Below are 20939 nucleotides of genomic sequence, written 5' to 3' on the forward strand. Positions count from 1 at the left end.
AACTTTTTTTAAAAAAATTATATATATATATATATATATATATATATATATATATATATATATATATATATATTATAGAGAGAGAGAGAAAAGACGGTTCACTTGATATCCAAAAAAAAATCTTCAAATTCAACCTCAGCAACATATCTCTCATTTGCTGCTCTAACACTTCAACGTATCGGTAGCAGCGGAGTATACCCCATCATTATATCTAATCAAAAATAATTATATATATATATATATATATATATATATATATATATATATATATATATATATTCACAGATTTAGTAATCATATATGATTATAATGGTTGGTGGCAGAAGAGGTGGCAGTGGTATAAGTGACGAAGGTGGCTGTGGTAGGGTCGATAAGTGGTGGAGATTGTGGCAGTGGTGGTGGCGGTGGCGGTGACGGTTGTTGTGGTGGAGAAGGTGACGGAGGTGAAAGGACTGGGCAACGTTACATAATCATTTATGATTATAACTAACTTGTGTCGCCGGTAAGCCGGAGGGTTAGAGCAACATATGTGAATGATGTGGCTGATGTTAAATCTCAAGATCTTTATATTATCTTGAATCTCAATGAACGTGTGTGTGTGTGTGTGTCTATATATATATATATATATATATATATATATATATATATATATATATATATATAGGCTTAGGTTATTCTATTCTAACTAAGTATTGTGTTATTGTATTCATAATTATGGGCCAGTCATTTTTACTTAATTTTGGAAAGTGAATAATATATATTATTAAATTAAATATAATTAAAAAATACCAACTAATTTCATTCTAAGAGTATTTTAGTCAGTTAACATAAATTTCAAAAAGGAAAATTTCATATTTTAAGGAAAATAGATTCTATTAATTTTAAAAATCTGATTGTATGGATGATAATTCTCGTAATTCAAAAATTTTGACGGAATATGTTTATCAATATATTGAAAAATAACAAATATGATTGAACCATACAAGAATTACATATTCTGACATAATATATATTTTGATTTAATGAACTTCTTAAAGAATAACAAAATTTTGGATAAAGTTAAAAAAAAATTCATTACATTCTTAGAAAAAAAAAATTTATATACTATTCTATACGAATGTTACAATTAATAATAACACAAAAAACACAAATAAATGGATCATTCTACCAGAATATACTGTTACATATATTTTTTTTCATTATATTGTATATTATTCTGGTACAATAATCCATTCTTTTTAGAAGATTGGTGGTCATTGTTCATCTTGATCTCATACAATGTTCATCTTCAAGATTCTATTCTCACATAATCAAAAATAAAGATTCCATTCCAGAAGAATGTTGTAAGTTTCATATGTACCATGTTTTGCTTTGATATCTCTCTTTTCGTACCTACAAAAATAATGGTATTCAACTCTTGATAATTCTAAACCAACAATATAAGATAAAATTCAAGCATAAAGAAGCAAATCAAAATAAAGTCATGCAAAACCCATTAAAGAGAAATGGATTCGTGATTCCATTCCAATAGAATTAGAATTTATGATTTCATTCCAACAGAATTGGATTCGAAACAACACAAAATAGTCGTTGGTTCAAGCATTTTATCAACCAGTTGGTGTGCATCCTAAGAGCTACAATCAAATCTCATAACGAAGGCAGCAAAATATCCCCTATCCATTTCATCTTTACCCATTTCATCTTTACTGACCAAAATCACACAAACTTCAACAAAAAAAAATCAACTTTACTCTTTTTCATAACTCATAAGCAAAATAAGCCATTTGATTTGTTATATGAAACGAAATATTGGTAAAGTTGATCTATTTGATTATGGAAATTCACATCCAATTAAGAAACAATACAAGGAAAAAAAAAACTTGTATAATGAAGATAATGAAACTTACGAGGGATTAAGTTGAGCTATTGTGCACCCTGCACAAAGTTAAATGAAAGTAGCCCATTGGATCTCACTTAACCTATGAAAAGATAAAGTCAATTGAGTTCAAACAATTAAATAAAAGCTGATATGTGAAGTAATCATCAATCATCAGCAGGATTTATATAAAGGATAGAAGCACATACTTCTTCTTGAGAATTATGCGATACAACACAGTGCTGATGATATTCAGGTTTTTCAAGATTTGATACCCTGGAGCATCCACATATGCAACGATATAGTACTACAAAATACAGACATGCATCAGAAAGAATTTAATTAAATTCAATACAACTAATAATGTCAGATTGAAAAATGATAAAAATATAAAATACTTACTTCATCTTCCATTTTGTTCATAAAATTCCGTTGGAACATTTGAAATCAAAGCTATTCACTCCCGTTCCCATCATCATCTACATCTTTGTTCTCAACATACAAAGAAGGCACACCATTCTATCATCTTCCCCACCTTGCTAAGTTGCTAATTAATCTCCCTGACATCCCCTAATTTCATCCGAATTTTCTCACTTCAGCGTTTAGGGCTCTTGCTTCTTCCCAATGATGAAGTGTTTCAGTATTTTCAGTTCCATAACCAAAAGAAAAGGGAAATCTTCACCGGAGCTCCAGGAGCAAAACCCATCAACGAAACCACCAACAAAATTAGTAAATTCATCTGGATCAATCACTTCACCACTATTGAAAGAAGAAGGAAACAACGGTATATAGAGGAATGGAAAACAAAAAGCCCTAATTTTTAGATTGAAATTGCAGGGTGGTTCTTCAATTGAAATGCCGGTTTTTGCTTAGATAAGGGCGGCGTCGGAGGTGGTGAGGTTTTTTTGAAGTGCTTTGCTGGCTGGATCAGGCCCTGAGAAGGATGGGAACATAAAGGGAGACCGATAGAGATATAAGAAACGAGAGAAAAAAAGTTTCCATCTAAGCCATCAGACCTCCTTCCTTCGCATCTCACAGCCAGAGAAGAACAATTGAAGAAAGCATGAGTGAAAACGAAGACGACGTGTGCATTGATTCAGTTGCTATGGTTTTTGTCCTTGCCGATTGTTCTAGCACTTCAAGTAAAAGCATTACAGAGAGTGTCCATGGGGTCATTGTCAAAAAGGGTTGATTAGGGTTACGGTTTTAAAAGACGATGGGTGGAGAAAACTAAGTCAATTGTTACCTTAATTATAGGATATTATTATGGAAAGTAATTATCAAATTACCTTTTTACCCTTATTTATTTATTTAATTATTTATTTTTATTTTAAATTTTGATTGGCCCATATTTATGCATACAATAACATAATACTTACTTTAAACACCTGAACCTCTCTCTCTCTCTCTCTCTCTCTCTCTATATATATATATATATATATATATATATATATATATAGTAGAGTCGAAGGTTGTAGTAAGAGTCGAAAGGTATATCTTTAGGATTTGTGTCTGTAGATAATGAAAGTTAAGCATTTTCGTTATCTAAGCTATTTACAAGGCAACTAAAGGTTTCAATATGTAACGATAAGTCCTTGTCTTTTTTTGTAAGTCTGATGTACCCTATAAATAGGGTAAGTGCTTAGGTCTAGAGTAACAAAACGAGCACTTCTTAATAGTGTTGTACTAAAAAACCTATGTGCTCTTTCCAGACTAAAACCGAGCTAAACAAATTATATTTACATCTTTGTGTTCTTTATCGCTTTCATATAATCAATTGATTCAAACATCGTTTCTAACACTTTTCAATTGGTATCAGACCGGGAGTCACTTATTTGATTGAAGACTCAACGCTTTTCATCTTTTTAAAACGTTCATTATGATTCATTATTCTGCAATTTGAAGACGCAATTCTTTACTTAATCAATAAGTGATTAATTGATTATGCTATTGTTTTTGTCAATCAATTTGATAATCGTCTCATTTTGTTTTGGAAATTCCTCTTTTCATCAAATCAAATTAGATGGAAAATCTCAATGTGAAAACTATGATGATCATGAAGGGAAGATGATCATGAAGGGAAAATGATGCTTGAAGAAGCGTCTGCATTGGGACATTTGGATTCAACATTTTCCCTGAGAATGATGTTTATGCCAGAAGGTCTACAGAGGAAGCAAGAAGCTTTGGACATGTTAAACAATGCTTACCGATAAACAAAAGGTACTTGGAATCTTAGATCAATCTGTTCCAAGGTTCATTTCCACTTAGATAGGGACGGGAAGAAACATGTACACATCCATGGCTTCCATAGAACTTATGTAATGCATAGGTCTGTGATTAGGGTTTCAGATGCTTTTGTTGAAGATTACAAGTGGGTGTTTAGGTGTGGAATTTGTTTGTGGGATGCTTGTTTCGTTAGGTTTGCTAGGGAGTTTGGGATCATTTATGAGTAGTTTGTTGATATATAAATATATATAGTAATTTACTTGGTAAGTAGTCACTTAATGTTGTTACTTGATATATCAATATATAGTAATTTACTTGATAAGTAGTTAGTTGATTTTTTTACTTGATTAGTAAATATATTGTGTTGTTATTAAGGGACTAAAAATGTAAAATTTTGAAAAGTCGTGTGGCAAAATGAAAGTCAACAAAAGCTTACTATTCCTAACTTGCTCAAGTTTTAATATATATACATATTAGTATTTATATTATGTTAGTAAAATTAAATGGTTGTGTTATAATTATAAAATTTTAACATATATGTGAATTTAGTGTATGTTACTTTAGTGTTTATATTATGGGTTTCTTATAGTGTCATGATAATACCCTTGGACGACATATGGGTCATGGGCTGCCACATTAACGAACTTGATGATTCCATGAGTTTTCTTGCCGGTGCAAATTTCCATAGCTAAACATCTATGAAATTGAACTACGCCTTATCAATGTTGCTATGAAATATTATTTTGTAACAAATGCCGTCACAAATTAGCTAGGATTTTTGTTCCATAGCAAACAAGCAAATGAATCAAATTCCATAGTAGAATTCCCTAACAAATACCCATGAATGGTACTTCCATAGCAAATCAACTATGGAATTGGTTTCCATCACAAAGTCCGTTGCATAGTAACCACGATAATTAATTCCATAGCAGCAGTACAACATAAAGTGATTTCGTAACAAAGTTGGAAAATTGCTACGAACTTTTATTCCATAGAAATATCGGTAGCATAATACAAACTGATATGGAGTCGGTAGCATTTTCCCTAGCAAGTCCCATTCTCGCTACTAGAAATAAATTTTGTAGACAATGTGGTAGCAACCTTGCTATGGAAAGACATTCCATAGCACGATCCATTGCAGATTAACAACGAAAATACGTTTCATAGCGACCTTCCCTAGCAATATCGTGTTTTTCTTGTAGTGTTTGTCGTCTGAGTTTTATCTTTAGCATTCCCGTTTGGGACATGTGTTTGTATCGCGTTTGAGTTTTCTAGCATCTAGTGGTGTTTTGGGTCATTTGAAAACTTGTGATATTTCTAATTACAGTGGTTGTAAACATGCAAAATTCTCTGCTTTACCTTTCCATAAAAGTATGTATTGTTCTACTAATCCTTTTGATATTATTTATTCTGATATGTAGGGTACTGCACCATGAAGGAAAATCTTCCAAAAGCAAACTCAATACATAAATACAAGATAATATAAATGGAAAACATACTCGTAGTCGTCATGCGTACTCAGGGCAAAATATGGACCTATCATGAAACATCTTGGTGATCTCGCTCATCGAATCTATTCTCTGCTTGAGCGATAGGTACTCCTGTGCCTTCTGCTCATCTAAAACTTTTAAACCAGGGCTTTGATACCAACTTGTAACGTACCATTTTTAAACAAATTTTTTTTTTCATTTTTAGTTGAGATAAAACACCATTTTTATAAAAACCCCAAATCAAGAAATCCTATTTTTTTAAAATACAATTATACAAAAATCAAATTATCATTATAACCGTGGAACACCAATGTTGCCGATGAGTGTGTACAGTCATGCCTTCGCCATCCCACGATCGTCATAAATACCTGAAAATATTTAATCCATAACTGTAAGCCAAAGCTTATTGAGTTCCCCCAAAATACCACACACCACAATATACATACAAGCAGACACATAATGGCCTTGGACTGGTCCGCCCATTCGTGTTCAACATAGATCTAGTCCACACCTAGCCTTTAGCAAATCACTGGCCCACTCGAGTATCTTGGCCTACAACAAAAAGAAAGATCACATTAACCCACCACAAGATATGTCGACATATATAACAAACAGACAATCAAATTGTAACACTAGTTAAAATAGGTCAATAGACAATCACATGTGATTATGCCAATCATGTAATGTGATTATGTTAACCTAATAATGTGGTAAGAATTTTATGTATTTCATGATAAATTCTAATACAAATATGAACTTTCTTTATGATACAACTCAAAGTATACGTCCATACGATTCCAAAAATATAGAGAACATCTGAATCTGACTTCGCATGAAGAAGTTATGATAACCGAACACTATAAATCTCTATAATAAGAGGAATTTAAAATAGACTTAGAGTTAGCTACGTAAGTCTAAAAGAGAGTTGTAGTACTCATAAATACCTACGCGTGCATATAAAGAACGTCAAAAACGGAGTTCGTATGCAAAAGTTATGGCCTTCCGAAGATTCAGCTTTCAGAAACCCTAAGCTAACTAAATTCACGACGTGAGCTTTATGACACTCATGACGTGAGGAGTCATTTTGCCACATTTCAGAATCTAGAAGGTGTGATGAGGCTGCGAGGGGATAGGATCCAAACTCATGACGTGAACAAGGTGTTTTTCACGATGTGAGGAGTCACATGACCACCTTCCGAAGCTAGGGACACAAATGGCAAGTCTACGGGGTGATCATGCAAGACTCACGACGTGAGCCTTATGACACTCACGACGTGAGAGTCCTAAATTGTTACTATAAATAGCAGGTCCAAATTCAGCTATTCATTACACTATTTCCTTATCTCCTCTCTCCCTTGCTGAAGTCATCTTGCATCCCAAGCCCCGACGATCTCGTACGCTGACCGTTTTGCTTAGATAACATAAAATGTCGCTACTAGGGTGAGTTTCACGGCCCCACTTTCTAATATTTCGGGGGAAAACGCATGCTAGTCATTGTATATATGTTACTATTATGTCTATATGATAGTATATAGTTATGATAATCGAGATATGATTGTTCTAAATATAACATTTTGAATACATAAAACTATTATTAACTTATCAGTATGTTAATTTACTAATGTAGATCTTGAGTTATACTTAGGATTCTACATATATGTTGTGTGCGATATAATACCGAAGTAATATTCGAAAATTCTAAATGTTAAGTTATATAGTATGTTGCTATTAATAGTTTTATGTCAAGATAAAACTGGATATGTTATATGTTGTTATTATTAGTTTTAAGTCAAGATAAAACTTGGTATTGTTATTGATAGTTTTATGTCAAGATAAAACTAGAAACGTTATATGTTGTTATTATTGGTTTTAGGTCAAGATAAAACCTAATTTTTACTTCAAGATATAGTTGTTATACTGCCTAAATATTATGAAGTTAGGAGTAATGTTTAAAAGCAAAGTCTAGTAACTTAAGGTTTTAGACATGAAGATGCTTTTGTTGTTAGAGCTATAGGAAGCCGTCAAAGTCTACAAGAGTAATTGTATTCATCAACTAAGATTGGGGATCTTAGCGGAAATCCTCTGAACTGTAACCGTTAATACCGTGTGAGCGAGGAAGTCATGTATAATTAGTATACAGGCTGACCATCCCACTTGTGACTGTTAGCTACAGTCAACCAAAAGCATGTGATGAACTATCCTTTTATTTGTTATTATTCCGGCGTCGATGAAGCGTACGGTGTTGTTTCTCATGTTAAATCATGAGTGTATTTGTTCTCATGGTAAATCATGAGTGTATTGTTCTCATGGTAAATCATGAGTGTATTGTTCCATCAGAGGTATTATGTCATAGCAACGGTTACAGGCTCATAGTAGCAAATTGTTAGAAACATTATAACTTGTCGTATACAAGTATTAATGTTAAGTATAAGTTTTCCCTTACTTATACCTTAAGATTAAGATTATGTTTAGGTATAACACTTAATTGATAAGTATACCATTATACCTAATGTTGGAGAGTCAAAATGATACTTTCAAAACTATACTTTTGAATGTGTAAAAATGTATTATTTTATGGAGTCAAAACCTGTGAACTCACCAACTTTATGTTGACGTATTTTAAGATGCATGTGTTTTTAGGAACTTGAAAAGCTGGTATGTATTCGAACATGAGAAGTTTTACTATTATCTTTATGTTCAATAAGAAGTATGTCATAGTCGGATATTATGTAATAAATACTAGCAAAACAATAATGTAACTTTCAAACATCAATAAAGGTTTGTATTTTCTTTAAGTATTGTTCAATGTATGTTATATAACTGTGATACTAAAAATGACGTTACACTACCCGGTGTTTCCGCCGACGGCCGGGGTGTGACACAAATAGTCCAACAATACACACAATTGTCTACACTAGTCTACATATCTAATGAATGCATGGTGTCCTACAACACAATACACCACATCTGGAAGATCACCAAATGAATGCATAGTTGTATATAATCAAAGGTAGGATAGACAATCGAACATGTGATCTTACTCTAAAGCCACAACCAAACAAGGAACATGCAAGCAAGCTTAGATCCAGAGTTCTCAAGCTATCCTATATGACTACATACAACCCCTAGGGCTCTCAATTGGATGACCACGAACCTACTAATACTCTAACCCGCATATCACTACCCCTACCCCTTACGTTCTACCTTGCAAGGATATACATCGTAACACATAGTATATTAAAAGAATTCACCTGAATCGTAGAACCGGAGAAACAAAACAACCCTCTTAACTCCCCACACTGATTAGACTCGTGTACCGACTACCAACGAATATGGATGAAACCTCAATCAACAACCCAAATCCTTCAAGTTTGAATCAAGGTCAAACTAGTCAAAAGTCAACGGTTAATGGTCAACAAAATTTAACGGTTAGCACGTCAATGAGCACCACATCATGGCAAGTCCTTGGCCACGTCCAGACAAAAGAGTCACATTGTTATGCATCCCCACACCATGGTTTCGGCTAGGATGCTATTTCTTCATTATGAGCTTAATCCTTTCATATCAATGCTCATAACTTTAGATATACCTCTTTTCATTGACTTAATGGATAAAGTTTCCAAATTTATCCAATAAGAAATCACCAAAAATAAGATCTTGAACCCTAATTTCATTAAGATCTCTAAAGGCTAAGGTGTTGTTTGTTTTTTTGAAGCCAAAATATCTGCAGTCTGCGGACCACATCTGCAAGCCTCTACGGCAGAAGAGGTGAACCAAATATCTAGTCTGCAATAAGAAGATTGTTTGTTTTTAACGTCTGCAGCTGTTGAAATTAATTAATTTTTCAAACTTAATTTCACGTGGTAAACATTAAAAATGCATTTTCAGCAAAAAGAGAAAGAAAAAAAACTAGTGGCCTTTTTTTTAAGGTTAAAATGAGGTCTGAAGATCTTTGAAGACAATGGTCCATGTCTGCACCAGGAAGACCTTGCGTAGACGTTTTTTGATCTGCGCACTTCCAAAAAACAAACACTCTGCGAGGGCATATGTTTGCGCAGCGCAAACAAAAGTGATTCTGCAGATCTTTACAAAAAAAAAAAAAAAAAAAAAAAAAAAAAAAAAAAACAAACAAACAAACAACCCTAAGACATTTTGCATAGGTACAAGAGAACCCAAGCAAGGAGCTTTTTCCGACTTAAGAGAATTCTAAGAGCCTATAAAGTGTCATAATAAGCTTTGGAGTTCCTCAACTCCAAGAACATCCATAAAAGGGATCATAACTAACCATAATGAACTTAAACTTGCATCTAGAAGAACTAAGGTCAAGGTATGAAGTGTCTAACTCAAATGTCTCATTAATCTAAAGAAGATGACGAATATAAGCTAGCTCCTTGCTTCCTTGCACCAAAATGGAGTCCCTTCTTCCTCGAGATTCACCAAAACCAAAAGAACAAGCTTTTCAATCAAGCAAACAAGCTCACAATCATGGATGGAGGCTAGGGTTTCGATTTGGAAAGGTGGAGGCCGGAGAGGTTGACCTAATCCATGAGGTAAAGCCTTTAAATATGGAAGAAACCCTAATTTTCATGGGCTTAGGCTGTAGCGATCACCATGCCATGGTAGCATTCAGGCGCATTTCTCTTTTAAGAGATGTGTCACACCGTGGTCAATAACCTACCATGTCGTTGCATGCCTGGGCAGCAACCCAAATTTCAATTTAAGTTCAACATCACTCTAAGCCCAAAGTCTTAAGACCAAGTCCAAGAACTTTATTCCTTATGGTCCAAACCAAATCCTTAGAGACCCGGGGCCTTTACCAGTCAATTACCACCCGAGCCTTCAATTAAAGATTACCTCGAAACGGGATGTTACAATTGGTATTAATGACAATGACTATTTGCTGAGTGATTTTATTGGTTATCAAAAACTAATTTGAAAATTGATGTATCTTACTAAACCTGTCTGATAGTTCGTTTATTATTAAAACCCTAAGCTAATTTGTGCATGCCCCTGTTAGTTTTCATCTAAAATTGGGTATAATGGTTTTACGATAATCAAAATTAAATCCAATAAAAGGAATTTCAATTTATAAATTACTCAATCAGAAGTTGGTTGCTCATGTTGATGATGATTAGGGAAGTATTTGAGCACCGGGAGATCTATTACTGGTTTTTGCTTATCTCTTGTATTTTCCTTAATTTCCTGGAAAAAAAAAAAAGCAAAACACAAGCAACAGTCTCTAGATTGCCTACAGAATTTGAATATCAAGCTTTTGCCTCAGTTGCATGCGAAGTTTGGTGGGTTGTGAAAATTGCTGAGAAATTTACGTGCTGACTTTTCTGTTGACATTATTTGTGATAATTCTTATGCAATTCAGTTGTCTATTAATCATGTATTTCATGATAGGACAAAGCATATAGAACCTGACGTCAATGCTGTCAAAACCTGTTCCAAAGAAGAGATTGCAGATATCTTAACAAATGGATTAAATGGTTACAACACAATTTTCTTTGCTGAAAATTAATAATGATAGATCCAGTCCAATTTTAGATTGAAAGGCAGTATTAAATGGTTCTCCTTGCTTTTTCAATCTAAATTTGAAATGGTTTAATGGGTATTTTAGAGTTGTATGTTTCTATTTGTGATTCAATAACCTTCATTGTGTGATATTAACAAGAACTGGGCTTGTTTGTATTCTTAATCCTAGATCACAGAAAGTTGTTTGTGTGTTAAAGCATGAAGTAAAGGGGATGAAGGTGTCGCTTCTGAAAGTCTAAGAATGGGGGATCATTTTAATAAAGTTTAAGGGTGTACGGATCCTTTTACCATGTGGATTGACCTAGGTCCGACCTGATAAAAAAATTATTCGAAAATCTGAAGTTTACAGCAAATACTACAAAGAGATTATGATAATCCCCAATTTGTACACAATTTGTCGAAATCAATGTCTTAATGACAATGAATTTTACCTAAAAGGTAAAAGTTTGTAGAATGAATTCCAAATTGTACCAAATTTGGGTATGTTATCTATTAATTCTTTCAACGGTGGACAAAACTGGAATCCAACATCAGTTAAAACGAAAACTACATGAATGGAGATACACCACATAAATGTTGTAACATAATGTGGATAAAACAAGACAGCTGCAACCTATAGAACTTCCATTGACATGTAAAGAAATTGTAAAATAATGAATATATATCCAAATAAACATGTTATATCTATATAACAACAAGATAAAAGTATACATTTAATTCATACCCAAATGGAAACATAGTAACATTAAGTCTACTTTTAGTACTTATCTAAGAGATACGGAGGATGGGCATGGAAACAAGGTACCTATTTAATCAGCCCACCATTACTTTCTGTTATGCTGGGTCTGAAGTTATGAAACGCAAGCTTCGGGCAAAACCAAATGTTAAGATCTTTAAGGCACGGGAGGCGTTGTGGGATTTCTGAAACTGATTCCAAATCCTTAAAACCACTGAGTGTTAGAGAAACTATAGATGATGGAAGAAGAAAAGATGATGAAGTAGTAGTATTCCTCGCATCTTCTTCTAGTGCAAATGAAACCACTCCTGAATTTTTTCCATTTAAGTATAGATCAACTAGTGAGGTTGGATATCTCTGTGGGCCCCACTCTGACATGGCCTTCTTCAAGCCTCCTATATGGAGGGTGCTTAAATTAGGAGGCCACAACCCACAAGGAAAAGAGTAGTCCATACTTGGACAATCGTATATCCATAGTTGTTCCAAACATGTGAGACTTTGCAAATGCTCATGAGGAAATGACTTCAGATTCTTGCAGTTATAGATCTGAAGAGATATTAAGGAAAAGAGGGGATGAAAACCAAAACCTTTATTTGGAATGGGTTGTATGTTATCACAATCATTGATTATCGATTCTGTGACAAGGGATCGTTGCTCTTGAATTGCTGAGAAGGTCAAGGAAGTTATTGAATCACAACTACTAATCTCCAAGCTTTCAGTACTACTTGGACAATCGTAACTCTCCAGTGTATCACAGTTATGAAATATCACTTGTTTAACAGATTTCATGTTAATTCCCAAATTAACATCTTTCTCTCCTAATGATACCATCTTCTTACAATTATGCACCTCCAACTTCCGCAAACTCACAAGAATCTTGCATGCCTCCAAATCTCGTTCCCACAAGTATCTCAATTCATCACATTTTTCAATATACAGACTTTCAAGTCTCCCAAGATGTATTAAGTCTTCTCTATGTAGTTGAGTAAGTCCTTTAACATTCAATATTTGTAAAATAACAAGTGACGAAGACGCACCAATCATGCTTCTTAACACAACTTCGAAACATCGTTCTATATGTAAAACCCTAAGTGAAGTAATCAATCCAATTGACACTTCATCTAGTTTGGGGCAATCTTTTATAGAAATCTCACGAAGACAAGGAAACGATCTAGTAGGTCTTCCATCAACATCATGACTACTAGTTGTCCATCTCTCCCAACCATGCATATCGTCCAATTCCAAAACTTCAAGTGATGGAAATGCAATGTCAACAAGAGAATTTGTAGGTGCAAGTAACTCAAAACCTAAAGTCTTCACCTCATTCATCCTTACAACAAATAATTTCCTAAGCGACTGTAGATGTCCAAGTGTTGGTAGATGTCTACTTCTACAACCACATAATGTAAGCTCAATTGATCAAATGAGGGATCGCTAACCCAACTAGGAAATCTTATTCCCTTGTAGAACAAAATCTTCAAGTTTCTTAACTTATGATGAGAAGGCCTTAACTCTGCAAGTACTTCATATTCAGTCTTCTCATTTCACGAATCATCAAGCACGTGACTCCATATCAGCTCCAAAGCATCAAGACCTTTCTTTTCATGTAACTTGGCATCCTTTGCTTCTATTGGATCTAGAACTTTCTCGAGCCCCGAGATAGAAAGTCCACCTTGAAGATCAGAAAGGCCCTTAAGCTCGGATATTCTGAACCTGCTAGCTCCTGTAGTAATAATGACCTTGGGTAGAGTTTGTAGACTCGTCAACCCACCAATTCCTAAGGGCATCTTCGTCAACTTTGGAGTATCAGTTATGTCAAGATGTCGCATGTTTATTAACTTTGCAAAACTTTCTGGCAAGCATGATAACTCATAACAACCCCGAACCAACAAGCTCTGTAGATTATAAAGGTCACTCACTTGTTCAGGTAAACATGTGATTTCAGTATAAGAAAAATTGAGGTATCGCAGATGCTTGAAACTACCAATGGATTTTGGTAACTTTATGATACTCTGACTACTTAGGCTTAGCACCCTTAGGAATCGTAGTTCAGGAAGTAAATCAAAAAGAACGCTATCCAATAAGTCGTTAGTTTTCCATCCAACTAACATTAGTAAGAAAGTTCGCAAACGTCTAGCTCTTTGTAATTCCTTGAACTTTCTAAATGATCCACATTGTGGACCTATAAGTGAAAAGTGACGAAACTTCTCAAAAGTTTCATTTGTGTCAGATGCATCGATCTCATCATCCAGTCTAAAGAAAAACTCTCCTGCAACACTTGTAGCCAAATCGTTTATCAGGTCATGCATTGCATATCCCAATTCATCATCCATTGCATATTGAAAAAATGACCTTGATTTTAACTCTTCAAAATACTGATGACCTAAACTCTCCATTGACTTCGTTCCTTTTGACTGGGATAAAAATCCTTCGGCCATCCACAGTAGGACTAATTCTTTCTTTTGAAATACATAGTCCTTGGGAAATAAGGAGCAGTATGCAAACAACAACTTTAAATGTGGAGGGAGATGATAGTAGCTTAGTCTTAGAGCCGGAAGAATCTCCCTTCCATCATCTATATCCCATATATCACTATTCAACAAATTTTCCCATTCATAACCATTTCTATTTGTCTTCAAGACCCTCCCAAGTGTTTTCAAAGCCAAAGGCAATCTACCACATTTCTTCACAATACCTTCACCATGCAATTTAAGTGTTGGATGTTTGTCAAAGTTTTTTTCACCAAGCGCATGTTGGGCAAATAAAGACAAAGCAACTTCATTTGACAAAACCTGCAGATGGTAAGCTTCATCAGAGTCCATAACTAATGCAACCCTGGTATCCCGAGTTGTCACCATAAGTTTACTTCCAGGTAACCCTACAGGAGGACTTTGTAGGAGTTCCCATTTACTCCGGTCTACATTCCAGACATCATCCAAAACAAGTAGGAACCTTTTCTTTAAAAGTTTTTCTTTGAGTTTCACATGAAGCATGTCTAGATTATAAAATCTTTTTTCCTCCCCACCTACAGCTTGAAAAATAGCTTTGCTAATACTAAATACATCGCACTCTTCAGAAACACAAACCCATACCCTAACTTCAAAGTGATTCTTCACTTTCTCCTCATTGTACAAAACTTTGGCCAGAGTGGTTTTCCCTATCCCACCCATGCCAACAATGGAGAGTATCCTCACTTTATCATTATTCCCTAACAACTTCCCCAACAAAGCTTCTTTATCCCCTTCCCGACCCATGATTATGGACTCATCAACCAGTGAAGTTTGCTCCAATCGTCTCTCTGATTGTTTTGGCCTTTCAAAATTTACATTTACATTTAAACCCAGACCATTTCTCTCCTCCACAAGATCATGCAATTTGGTAGTAATCGCATTTAAATTAGAACTCATCTGACGACCATACATAATGTTACTAGGAGTGAAATTAGTAGAATCACTACAAGATATCAAAGCATTAGCGGCGACGCCTTTAGCGGCGACGCATAGCAATAGCGGCGACATGTAAATGACGCGTTACATGTCGCCGCTATTGCTATGCGTCGCCGCTAAAGGCGTCGCCGCTAATGCTTTGATTTAGCGATCCGCGTCATTTTCACCCCATCCGTCCGATTTTATTTTGATCTAACGGCTGTAGAGGAAAGCGGAAACGCGCGTTTCCATTTCCCTCCACATATCGCCGCTAATGACCTGATGTCGCCGCTATTGACCTTGCGTCGCCGCTAAAACCCGTCGCCGCTAATACTAAACGTAGATTACCCCTTCACAGGTTCCCTTTCTGCCATTTTCTTCCTTACCTTCCACCTTCTCTCGTTTTCCTCTCTTTCTTTCTTCAATATCACGATTTTTTGACAAGTTTGTGGAGTTGGAATTGCTTCTTGGACCGGTGCTTGCCCCTCCTTCCCCCAAGATTGCCATAAACCGGTGATATTTTTGCAAATTCTGAAATTGCCCCTCCTTCCCCCAAGGTCAAATTTCTCATCTTTTTCTATGATTTTTCTGTTTTTGTGTTAATTAAGATGATAAAATGTGAACATTTTTTAATTATATTGAGTGATTATGTTTGTATTTTGAGATATGAAGTGGTTAATTATGCATTTTGTTGGATAATTTTGTTTGATTATATGTATTTTGTTGGATTATTTTGTTGGTTTGTGTGTGTGTTTTTTTTTTTTCAGATTTGTGGGAATTTAATTATGCATTTTGTGTATATTTTGATAATTATGTTTAGATTACATTGATGTATAAAAAAAATGACATGAATATATACATTTATTGGATTGAAATTTATGTTTATACCACATTGCCTTAAAATGAAATTTAGATGTTTATATTTGTATGAAATTGGATGAAATTGGAATATGCAAATTAGATGTATACATTTGGCTTAATTAGGTTATTAATAGCAACTTACTTCTAGTAATGTATTGTATATGGTTTCAAAGTGTTTAATTTTGTTAGTGACTTAATGTTTGGCCAACTTAATAGCAACATACTTTTAGTGACTTAATGTTGGTCATTACAATTTTAGCTTTAATTAGGTTATTAATAGCAACGTACTTCTAGTAATATTAATTTAATTATAGAATAAATTTAAATTAATTTAAAAAAAACATTAAAAAAATAACAAATTAGTTGTAAAATCAAGTTAATGTTAAAATTAAAATAAAATAAAGTTAGTTTAATAAATTAAAATTAAAATAAAGTTAGTTTAATAAATTAAACTAATAACAAAATAGAAAATATTAAATTAATTAAAAAAATCTAATTAATTTACCTTTAGAATCAAATTAAGTTACCTTTATAAAATCAAATTATTTGAAAATGGAATTTGAATTTGATGTATTGTATGAAATTGGATGTATTGTATAATTGTATGAAATTAATTGGAATATGAAAGTTGTATTGTATGTTTAAAATAAAGTGAAAAAATGGAATTGAATCTATTGTATATATGTATGATTATGTGATATTTAGGTTTAATAGTTTGGTATACATATGATGAGTGATAAAGTTCTTAATTGATAAGTTATAGTTTTTGTAGTAATTTTAATTTGTGCATGGAAATGTATTTAGATGAATTTGTATGATTTTGTATTTAGAAGTATATTTTGGTATAATGAATCTGTAAATTCTATTCATATTGTAATTCTGCAGGCTATATATGGGGTTTAGTTGGGCGATACTCTTCTACGTGATGGCGGATGTTATGGGCTTAGGACATGGAGGTGACGGAGCCGGGGATCCACCACCTCCCGGAGGCTTTGGTCGTGGTCAACACGAACAGGATGGTAAGTCTTATTATGATATAGTTGTTAGATATTTTTATCCATTTATTATAAGCTATCGTGACTAACATTTTTAATTATATTTTTCAGCCGAGCTCCCTAAGAAAAGAAGAGGCCTAGCAAAAAACATTCAACTATCAAAGATAATACGGGCAAACAAGGGAAAGCCTGTAGATTTGGATTTCGATAGGGAGCTGACATATTCCCCTGTCGGGAACCATGGTAATTGGTTTACCCGTGAGATTGGGAAGTATATATGGATGAACATCCCTTTGAACGTATCTGGTTGGGACAATGTTTCCCCCGCTTTAAGGAATGCCACAGTGGTTCATTTAAAGGTAACTCGGACAATATTTTAAATTTAGTTCTAATTGGTAATTAACTAACTAACTTTTTTGTATTTGTAGAATAAGTTTGATTTAGATAAGGTTAACTTGGATCCCGAGCGTGCTCAGTTGTTGCAGAGCATTGATGCGACTTTGCGAAGAATTTATAGAGGCCGGAAAAATAAAGCGCATACTTATTTTGAGAATGTCGGGGGGCTTACAGATATCCCAAGGGCATTAGCCAACCCCCCCCCCCCCCCGATGGAATGTCACGTGAAAATTGGGCGCAAGCAGTCGAGCATTTTCAAACTCCTGAATTTCTAAAGCGTTCGGCGTCAAACAAAGGAGTCCGTGCACAACAAAAAGTTGTAAACAGAGGGGGATCGTGCTCGTATAGCAATGCATGTTTCAAAGAAGTAAGCTATGATATGTTTAATTGTTTATTTAAATTATAATTAATCTAATTTTTAATGTTAAATAGGACATTGCTCGAATCGAAGCATTTCGTAAGGCCAATACTGATCGCTATGGGGTGTTTAGTAGTCCTACAGTCGAGCAACAATACGTAAGTGGTTAATTTGTATTTTCATATAAGTACTTATATCGTCAAGGGGTAGTTAGTAATCTAATTTTTATTATATTTTTTATTTTTTGAAAATACAGAATGCTTTACTCTTTGAGATCAGTCAACAAACTCAAGCTTCTTCTGAAGCCAGCGGTCTAACACTGAAGGATACACAAAATTGTTTTGAAAAAATATTGGGTATTCGACGTGGCCATATTAGAGGCATCGGACGTAAACCTTCTACGGTTGTGTCGATGTACGATCAGGAACAACCACTAACACAACCACCACCACAATCACGGGTGACAAGACTATTTAAATTTGGTAATTGTTTAAAATGTTGGTAATTGTGGGTTTAGTAATAGTTTCAAATTTTGGTAATTGTTAGTTTGATAGTAGTTTACATATTGGTAATTGTTAGTTTTGTTATAGTTTGATATATTGGTATTTTATAGCTTGGTAATTGTTAGTTTGGTTATAGTTTGATATATGGAATGTATATTTTGTATATAGAATGTTATAATGCAAGTTTAACTTATAAGACTATGTTGTTTTATTTGTAGTTGGAAATGCTTCAAACAATGTTAAAAGATCCGGCATGTAGTGCTGCGCTTGAAGATTGGTTTCGTTCGTTGCCACAACGAAATGAAATTGGAGGAAACGAGGAGAGCGATGATGACAAGTAGATAGTTGTAGGATTTTTTATGTTTTATCTGTGCAAGTATTTTAGACTAGTATTTTTGTTATTTTGTTATATGTTAAATCGGACGAGTATTTTAAACGGATACTGTATTAATATTTTGGAATTGAATGATGTAGGATTAGATTAATTAATATCATACCAGTTTTTTTTCAATTTTATTGAGAAATATATATATATATATATATATATATATATATATATATATATATATATATATATATATATATATATATAAAAGAAAAACACCAATATCGGCGACGCCTTTAGTGGCGACAGTCGGTTATTACCGGCGACTGGTCTTTAGCGGCGACAGACAAGTATTAGCGGCGACAGGTCTTTAGCGACGACAGATAAGTATTAGCGGCGACAACTCAATCAATAGCGACAAAACATCAGCGTCGACGTTTTAGCGACGACACGTCGCCGCTAATAGTATTAGCGGCGACAAGTCCCACTTTTAGCGACGACGCTTGTCGCCGGTAATACTCTAGTTTCTTGTAGTGAATAAGTTGGGATGAACTTCAGTACCATACTAGTGTTGGCGCTGGCATGAGTTTCTTGAAACAACTTGGGTCGCCCAGCTTCGGTGGCCAAAGCATCGAGTACATCGTCTATGTCGTAAGCCAAATCCTGGAGATTGTTCACCCACAATTGAACAGCTCTCTCTGTTATCTGTTTCTGGCCTGCATCAGCAAGCACAGCCTGGATCAGGGGCAAGGTTTTCTTCCATTTGTTTAGCTGAGGATCAATTCCTTGGGTTCGAGCAAGCTTCATCAAATCAGCAGAGATAAGCTTCTCACACAGCGTGGTGAGGATGGCAGTAACAACGATTTCAGCCATTGGAATTCGGAAAAGGAAAGATTGTTTCCTTGTTGATGTTTTGGAATTGACAATGAAACGAAGGGGTTGACTTGAGTTTGTACGAGTACAGAGTATCGAATTTCCAATCCGAAAGGTGTGGTGCACTTTTATCTTACATTTTGAAATATAAATATATTTAGGAGTAAATTACAGAAATGGACCCTGGAGTTTGGTTAAAGTTATAAGTTTTGTGTAACTTTTGAAACCCTCATAGATTGTTTCCCTGTATTTTTAAACAATTACACCGTTGCTCCTTTTTAGCTAACATTATTAACCATTAACAATAAGACGTTAAGTCTTAAAAATAACCAATTGACCTTATTTTGTTTTCACTTATTTTGTCCTTTCTTTTAATTTAATTAAAAAAAATATAAATAGAAAGCATCTTCATGTTCCCTCCTTGACTTGAAAACCAGGTTGTATCCAAAGAGATCCCCTCTGCATATGGGCGGTCCTACAATGGGGGACATTGGGGCAATTGCCTCCACAACAAACAAAATTCATTAAAAAATATGTTTGTTTTTTCAAAAAAAAAATATTTTAACCCTTCAAAATTATATATTTGGACTCATCAAAAAAATTTGCCCCCTATAAAATTGTTATAAAAAAATTTGCCCCCTCTTTGGAAAATTCTTGGGTCCCCCTGCCTCTGCATCACCCTCACGGTGAAGGGTTTTTTTTTTTTTTTTTTTTTTAGAATGTATTTTCTTTTTGTCATACACATAGTACTGGGATTATGAAAAATGTACGGATATTATGCTATTCCAAGACAAACTTATTAATCAACATCACTTTAAAGTTGATATTTTTAATACAGTTTTGTATGCAAATTCTAGAATTTGGGAATTGATTTATTGAAATAAGTATTGAATTGTTAGAAAAAAGGGCGGATGTGACTCCTATTGATTCATTTTCTTTGTTTGACAAATAAAATTTGTTGAAGTATATTGAGTTGTCCAAAAATGATTTTGATATTTTCAACATGGTTTTGATATGCAAATTCTGGAATTCGGGGATTGCTTTATTGAAATAAGCATCGAATTTTTAGAAAACTTGACTTTTTGACTCCTTGTGATTCATTTTCTACGTTTGACAAATTAAAATTGTTGAAGTATAGTGAGTTGTAATAAATGATTTTTATGATTCATAAAGGGTGCATCTTATTCGTCAACTTGAGACCGCTTATCCCTCTTTAGCCCTCACATTCACTTCAAGCTACCGAAACTTTGTTACCATCCAAGCAACATATTATTCTCTTTAGCCCTCTTTAGGGTTTTGTGTAGCTAATATTTATATCTGCTTTCTTCTTTGTTGTC

General features: G+C 34.2%; 1 protein-coding gene across 1 annotated transcript; it reads right to left on the reverse strand.

The window, feature by feature from the left end:
• Positions 1-5818: 5818 nt before the first annotated feature.
• LOC145098190 (putative disease resistance RPP13-like protein 1) lies at positions 5819-19810 on the reverse strand. The gene is made up of 3 exons (XM_079035857.1): positions 19291-19810; positions 6039-6144; positions 5819-5960 (listed from the first exon to the last, which is right to left on the reverse strand). Exons 1-2 carry the CDS (start codon positions 19600-19602, stop codon positions 6082-6084), a joined length of 375 nt encoding a protein of 124 aa, XP_078891983.1. The 5' UTR covers positions 19603-19810; the 3' UTR covers positions 5819-5960; positions 6039-6081.
• Between the last annotated feature and the right edge of the window lie 1129 nt (positions 19811-20939).

The sequence above is a fragment of the Lactuca serriola genome, chromosome 1, assembly GCF_051521515.1.
Source record: "Lactuca serriola cultivar US96UC23 chromosome 1, Lser_US96UC23_V15, whole genome shotgun sequence".
NCBI lineage: Eukaryota > Viridiplantae > Streptophyta > Magnoliopsida > Asterales > Asteraceae > Lactuca > Lactuca serriola.